This window comes from Poecilia mexicana, unplaced genomic scaffold (genome assembly GCF_051168715.1).
Source record: "Poecilia mexicana isolate PSO_F unplaced genomic scaffold, ASM5116871v1 scaffold_5, whole genome shotgun sequence".
NCBI classification, from domain to species: Eukaryota; Metazoa; Chordata; class Actinopteri; order Cyprinodontiformes; family Poeciliidae; genus Poecilia; species Poecilia mexicana.
In genome coordinates, this window is record NW_028263374.1 from 20602790 (window position 1) to 20610744 (window position 7955).

Below are 7955 nucleotides of genomic sequence, written 5' to 3' on the forward strand. Positions count from 1 at the left end.
ATAGCTAACATCAATAATCTATTGATGTCAGGAAAAATATTTTATTGGCCATTTTCACTGATGGTTAACAGACCGTAAACCTACAAAATTAAGACATTTTACAAACTTCAGCTCTACTGATCAATGATTTAAACAAATGCATATATAGCATTCAGCCAGTGTGTATGCTTTGACCTGGTGGATTTTTGAAAACCTCAAAGATTTGATGCGAGTCGCAGGATATTTTGTACTGACCATACATTGATTCATTACCAAGATATTTCCATCATCTATTCATAGCCTGAAATAAGAATATATTTGGGTATTGGTCCAGTACAAGACACCTGCTGACAAGAGATTTATTTTGAATTCATCAGGGGTTATAATCTGTTAATCTTTTAAGGGTCAACTACCCCAAAAATGGATCAAAACTGATATAAATGGAAATGCAAAGTTTTCAGACTACAATAAGCAATCAAGCATTAAATTATAAATTGCATCTTAGCAGTTTTTTTTCTGTCTGATCATGTATTTGCATAAATCATAACATTACAGTAAAATGTTAAAATAAATTAATTGCTGTGGCATATTTAAATGTGTTTTCATGGTTTGATTTCAGCCATAAAGTAGAGAAGAGGGATTAAACAGGAATGTGTGAGATGAGGGTCAAACTGTCACAGAGCCAACCAATACTTAAAGTTTTGTAAGGATTACTTATTGGAGAAAAAAAGAGCAGATCTTCTTGCATTATTCAGTTTCTTTTGTGCAAAGTGCAGGAACCTTTGGAACCCACACCATGATACTACCACCACCATGCTTGACAGTTGATACAGTGTTCTTTTACTCCTGGAGATAGACCTTTCCTGACTCTGAACAAAAAGCTCTCTGTTTGCCTGTTTGCAAAAATGTCAAAGAGGCAAATCGATCCAGTACTCACCAATTCTTGATTTTATTTTACGTTGATGTTGTTAGCTGAATAAACATTGTAGTCTGGAAAAAAAAACGTCTCAAATGCATTAATAAAAAAAAATGAGTGTATGTAAATTTTTTAACAGAACGGTTTGGTCTTCTGAGTCGACTCCTTTGGACAATTTCATCTTCGGTCTCAGAGTGCTTTTTTCTACTGTGATCACTTTCTTTTTATATTTGATCATTTTACCATTTATGCTCAGTAAATCTGTCCCGACTAAACTCTCATATTGAAGCATAATTACTGTTTGTTTTTTCCGTTTTTCATCCAGTGTGAGCAACAGGACACCAGGGGCTGATGAATCAGCTTCCATTTGCGGGGATTTATCTATTTAATAACTCAGAGAGTTGTGTTTTATCACCCTGAGGACTTCATAACAATTCACGCAGGCTCTCAGTCATCATTAATGTCCCATATTTTCCCTCCATCAAGTCCCATGTTACAGTAGCACATTGCTCCATCTCTTCAGAGGTTTCCAGCCCCCTGACCTAGAGGTGTATATAAAACCAGGGCACTTGATGCCACCAGTGAATATCATCAGGACGCCACAAAGAGAGAAAACCAAACCGCGATCGGCGTGATTCTCTCTTTTGCTTTGCAGGACTCCAACCTGTGAATTTCAGAAGTTGACTCGGCCAACCTTTTCTCCTTCAGCATCAGTTTGACCTCCTCTTCATCTTCAGACCATGGACACAGCTGCAGTGATGACTCTTCTGGCTCTGATCCTGGCGATGGCTGGCGTCAGTCAGGCTCTTCACATCCAAGGCGGCGGGGATGAAAATGACATGCTGCCTGGCAGCTCGGAGGAGAACATGGCCGACCGCCTGCTGGGGCTGGTGAGGCAACAAATCATGCGCACAAAATCTTTGACCAGTTTATTCTGTTGTCTCATGTAGGTTAGGTTACCTTTTGAAAAATACAATTTCTGTCAAGTGCAAAATCAATTTGGCTTCTTCAAAAAAAAAAAAACTAAAGTTGAAAGACATCATGAACACACATGGTGTCACAATATTCAGTCTTAGTAAAACATGGAGCATCTGCCACACTGAATGAAAGACACTTCACAGAGACAGAAGCCATGCCAACATGTTCAGAGTCTGTCACTTCATGTGGTGCAGAATTTCATTGAGAAATGGGCCTTTTATGGATTAATCGCAGAGTCCATTTTAGATTTTAGAAGGCACTCCTTGTCATGCGACACGATGAAATGCACTGCTACATTCTAATGTCTACATCTGAGAAAAGACTTGGTTTCAGATCAACAGTAAAAGAAAAATGATTTTCTCTTCCTGGTGTTAAGGACCATATAAATCTGAGTGTAGATTTGCATTGAAATTAGATCAAGTTGATTCATGGGAAGCTCTGTGCTGTTCCACCATCTCAGCGTCTCACAGCGCAGCAGTTCAGACGGTTTGGAGTTTTGTTGTATCACGAAACTGACAAATTTGTGGGGCTTTTCACAAACTTTTTTTTTTCTTTTTTTAAACCAGGCTTTCTATTTTTTTTTTTTTTTTTATGTGTGCATGTCTTGATGTGAATGTGTGCTATGTGCTTCAGGAGATTGAGAGCAGAGACACCAGCCCTGATGATCGCCTGCTACTTTTAGTGTTAAGAGCACTGAAGCAAGCTGGTTTCCCTCTGGGAACCCAGAGAGAAACCAGGGAATCCGTCCTCCACCAGCCACAGAGGTCAGTCAAGATGGTTTGTTTGTAACATTTTTCAACAAGCTGACACTGCAACTTACATGACACCTTTTTTGTCTTATTTTTGCAGCCTAAATTTGCATGCCTTACAACATAAAACCAGAATAGAAAAGTGCATTTCCTGTTTGCATCATAAATATGGTTTAGTTTTTTCTCTCATTTTCAAGCAAATATACAAAACATGCTTTGAGGGTACAGGATGCAGATCTCTTTCCTAACGTGCCGTGATGTTTGGAGTAAAAGCTAAAAGCTAACTGCATGAAAGAAAATATCTATATTTGCATTTTTAAAGGCTGCAAAGTGTGATAAGCACTATAATTAACTACATCACTGAGGGAAGGGTTTGTATAAGTGGCGTAGGAGAAAATTGCAACTATTTCTATAAAAATAGGAAGATGTTTTTTTCCTTTCCACAGTCCTATCAGCGTCCAAAGGCTGGAAATCATTCAGAAATTGTTGCCTGCAGGGTAGTTTTTCTTCTTACGTGAAAGCAAATTGAAGTCCGCTCTGTAGCATATAATTTAAGTCTGAAAGAAAAACAAAGTAAATGCCTTCATGTTTTTATAATAAACCCAGTTTGCATTGAGCTGAAATGCATTACAACTTTGATCTTTTTAACTGACAAACTTTGTGTCCTTGCATAACTTCACATTTTTTAAGGTGAAAATACTTTTATTCTTTCTACATATAAGAATCTTCACTTCTTATGCAGGATCCATTTTTAATTTAACACTAAAATCTTCGTAAAACTCTGATTCTACTATATATATATATATAGCAATGACTTATACAGCATATTTTACTTGCAAAAAAAGAAAACAAACGTAAGGATCCCACAGTACATAACCTTAATTATTATTCTTTTAAATCTAATTGTTGCTGATCAGGTTTGGCCGCAGCTCCAACGGGCAGGTCGTGTTGGAGGATCAGATCCAGCCCCGGGACTGGGAGGCCGCCCCTGGTCAGATCTGGAGCATGGCCGTGCCTCAGAGGTTTGGCAAGAAGTAATCTGGCAGCCGGACCCACATGTCACTGTTCTGGAACAAGGCTGAGCAGACGTCTGCAGACTAAATTAAGATGAATAAAATCTGAGCAGTATTAGCATTTTTTTCCCCCCCTTTCTGATGAATACTGTAGTCAGCCACATGACCTGCTGTTATACTTAAATTTAGATTAAGGATAAAATTAGCTTTTTTTCCTGTAACTTCTAGCATACAAAAATATGTTAACTGGTGTTTTTGTATCTACTGAGAGGATTGGGATTAAACACTAAATGAGTTTGTTGTAATTTGTCAAATAAAACAGCTTTGAACTAGAAAACTGTGTGAAATGTAATAAAGGCGCACCCTTCAGGATGTATGTAGATTTGACAAACTCAACAGCAAGTGAATCATTTAGCAATAAGCTGTACATGTCGACGGGGTATTGAGTGCGTTCAAGGCAGTGAATGCATTGATCCTGAAATCACCTCAGCACGTTCTGCTTACAACTTACTAAACCTTTAGCCTCTGAGGTATATTTGTGTCAACCTACATAAAGCAATCTGTTTTGTAACTTATTACTCTGACTGCAGAATTTAGCCTTTAAAGTGCATGGTAGATAAATGCAACAAGGTACTGTATCTACATTACTATACGTTTAATCACTTCAGAGCAATTAGATAACAGTTTAACAGATTTATTGTGAAGAGGGTGGAAACAGTCTTATTCAGCATCCGTCCCTTTAACGTGAAGCCTCTGTGCTCAGCCACACCGACGGCTGTTGTCTGTGTTGGATTTACAAGCACCTGGAGAAGCAGCATGCAATAAGCTTGAGCTCTAATTAAAACACAGCAACATGCAATTACTCTGCGAATTAATGGTTTCCACAGCCAATTACTGGGAGGGAATATATGTCCTTCCCTCTTAGTATGAGCCTTTTATTATGGTGTCCTCCCATTCCCTTTATCAAGGGCCAGGAAAATGAAAGAACTAGAAAGAGCACAACTGGTGCAATTCAGATCTAGATAACATCCTTAGTGGGTCATTTTTTAACCTGTCAGTGGCTTCATGTCATGTGGCCATATATGTGTCAGACAGTGCACAATAATTACAACGGGGCCTTTTATTTGTAACTTTAAGGGGAATAATCTCTAAACATCAACAGGGCAGCCATCCAATGACTCATTAAATCATGCATTGAAGATTTATACATAAATTCAGATTAAAAGATGTATCTCTTCAAAGTCAAACTCTGAACCACTAGCAACTCAGTGTTTTTTATTTCAACTTAGACAATAATTTCTCAAAGAGCTTACTCCTAATAAAGATTTAAAAATTATTATTTCTTTCATTTTTAGTCATTAAAGAACAAAGGAAACATCAAACATGAAAGAAGGTTCAACATTCTCCACCTTTCCATCCCCCTACGTGTAACAGTGAGGATAAAGGCAATAATAGGAACTGATTGCTGTTTTTTTTATGGTCCCCATGCAATAACAACCTTATTGATTGGTGCCCCAACCCCAACCCCTGACCCCTCTTTCCAATAGCTGTAGCACAACGGTGTCCCCAGTCAGGAAATGCATTCAGAGACCGACGATCCTGCAGGGAAATACACTCTGAAAATGGATCACAAGGCATAGCTGAGCAGAAGTAATTTTTTTTTTTTTTTTACATATTTTTTCCTGTTTTCTAGTAGTCATCTTAGGAGTCACGAATGTTTGACAATATTAATAAAATAACATGCATGATTATGTGGAGCTGTTGGCTGCTCTTGACTATTCTCTGTTGTGCAAATTAAACTGTTGGTGGCTTTAAAGCAAAAAGAGCGAACATGAGGCAGCAAGACGGCAAGCAGAGGAAAAGCTGGGTGCCGTTTTCTACATTGTTGGAAGCCCTTTATCAGCACATCTGGGTTAAAGAAGGTCTGAACTCATCTGAATTTCATGAGTCCACAGGGGGGCTCTGGAAAAAAACGCCTGTGTGTGCACTACAAAGAGACAGACTGAGAGACAGACCAAGGAAAACAAAGTAAACACATAAACTGATTTAAACATTGTGTCTTGTACGCTCTCTGGAACTCTCAGAACAACTCTGTCCAATGTAAGCTTTTTGACATTTCTCCAACCCTCCTCCTCTTCCCCTCATGTTCATCACCATACTCTACCAGCAAAGGGGGAGGTGGAGGTCAGTAGTCAGCACACTCCAGTATAGTCTGTCACATCAAACAGAGCTTAATGCTTGCATGGTGACTGAATGGAACCAAATAAGAGACAATAAAAAGCCAAGAGAAGAAGCAGGGTTTAAAAGTGACCCATGTGGCAGTAGAGGGCAAACATGGTTCCTCAGGCTAATACAAAGCTTTCCCTGCCAGGCTGGATCTGAACCATTTACACTGCATGTGTGTGATACCTTATGTAAATCACAGATTGTTGTCTTCCACATCAGACATACTTATTGATCCAATTCTTGCTGATAAAAGGGGCCGACATCAATGATATTTTTTGAGATCAGAAGAAACAAGTCATTATCAAACTTTTTTTTTTTTCTTGAACAGTGGGACATTTTTTATTAGGTGATTATACTGCAAGCGATTGCAAGGAGAACAGTGGTTGTCTCCCAGCTTACTTTTACTTTTTGCTTTTATTTCCCACTTTGCAATCCCGATGTAAGCATCCTTTTTTTTTTTTTTTTCATTTCTTGTGTAACAGGCGTAGGCTACACAAAAAATAAAACTAGGAAAGCTTATGTAGTAATTCGTAGCTCCAGGATTTTACACAGTTCAATGCAAGATTTCATGGTTAGACACGTAAGGGACTAAATAGTTTTGAAATCAAAACAAACCACAGAACAGATGGGGCCTAAAACAGACCCGCAGCACCTGAAGAAACATTACACAGCCAACACAGAATTTAATGCAACGAATATGAGAATCAGAAATATACAGTATTACTTTCTCTCAGGGGTGTTATTGCATTATTTATCAGCAGTTTTTACCACCAAGGAAAAACTGCCTGTTTTTTAGTTGTACTAAAAATGCTTTGGGATATTTTTTTCCACCAATTTCATGCTCAAATGAGGAGAAGACATCTTGCTCATATTCAGGAGTGAAATAGATTTTTTTTTATGCTTTGCTCTCAAGGTTGTTTGGGAGAATATGCAGCCAGCTGCTGCTAGGTCTTTCTTTTTAACACAGAGAGCATTTAGACTTTTATTAACAGTTTAATCACAAAGATATAATTCAGAAAGCCTCCAATTACTGTGGCAGGTTTTCATTAATGTCACGGCTTTTCACACTCAGCTGTGACGCAAGAAAGAAAAATGTGGTTGTTTTGTGTTTAGGCAGCTTGCAGTTGCAACATACTTTCTAAAATAATAAAAAAGGATTCCGAATTTGTGCATTTTAGCACTACTGGATGAAGTTACAAGCTTTTATGTTTGATTTGGGAAGATATCTTACTGCATTTTATAAGAAGTCTGTTTTTTTTAAATTAGGTGTTATGTGCACGCTCTAAAAATGAAGCAATGCAACGTGACAGATTGAGCCCAGTGAGAACATTTCTCTACGTTACCTTTCTTATTTTATCAAGGCTGAATTGTGAACACATGATTGAGTTCTTTTACATAATGCAAGACAAAATGAGTGTTAAAAATTTAGAGGAAAGTAAGATGTTTAATCCCTCTTTTTGTTATATAAATGTTTGTCACATGAACACAAAACTGCTATTTTAAAGATAACCACAAACAATTATGTATCAGTTTTAAAAAATATTGTTTCACTTTATGCCATTATTAACTTATGTTCTCAAACATACAAGATACTCAGAAATTAATCTCTCAAGTGCCGGTTTTACAGATTAAAGTCTCTTGTGTTTATTTTATTTGGAAAACGCAACTAATTCTATATAGGACATTTTGAAAGGACTTTAAAACCGTAAGAGGAAAAATACGTATTTTTAATGTAAATAAAATTGCATTTGTAGTGTGTTTAGAAAAGACAATAAAACCTGGAGTGGAGCTTACAAAGACAGTTCAATAGCATACAGATTCCCTTATTTAGAGTAAAAGGTAGATGAAAGACTTGAAGACAAAATAAAAAAAATATACAAAAAAAGTAAAAAAAAAATTAAAATCACCTCACAAAACACAGTCCAATCAAACTGTGTACTGTTGGCATCAATACAAAGTTGAATAAATATAACATTGGTAAACAAAACCTAGCTGGTCTTTATGAACAAACTTTTACTTTAAAGCCCAATAAACTCAAAAGCATTCATGTTCAAAAAATACATGTTTATTTTCTAACATGGTGTTCTTGATCTA

At 37.2% G+C, this 7955-nt stretch overlaps 1 protein-coding gene across 1 annotated transcript; it reads left to right on the plus strand.

Annotated features, from left to right (window-relative positions):
* Positions 1-1298: 1298 nt before the first annotated feature.
* npffl (neuropeptide FF-amide peptide precursor like) lies at positions 1299-3783 on the plus strand. Its single transcript, XM_014974882.2, has 3 exons — positions 1299-1785; positions 2507-2637; positions 3540-3783. Exons 1-3 carry the CDS (start codon positions 1636-1638, stop codon positions 3658-3660), a joined length of 402 nt encoding a protein of 133 aa, XP_014830368.1. The 5' UTR covers positions 1299-1635; the 3' UTR covers positions 3661-3783.
* Positions 3784-7955: the final 4172 nt, after the last annotated feature.

Bases quoted from the DNA above. Each gene is read 5' to 3' on its own strand.
- npffl (XM_014974882.2), top strand. From the start codon at position 1,636: ATGGACACAGCTGCAGTGATGACTCTTCTGGCTCTGATCCTGGCGATG. The intron at 1,786-2,506 runs GTGAGGCAACAA...TATGTGCTTCAG, and splicing joins CCGACCGCCTGCTGGGGCTG to GAGATTGAGAGCAGAGACAC. The intron at 2,638-3,539 runs GTCAGTCAAGAT...GTTGCTGATCAG, and splicing joins GTCCTCCACCAGCCACAGAG to GTTTGGCCGCAGCTCCAACG.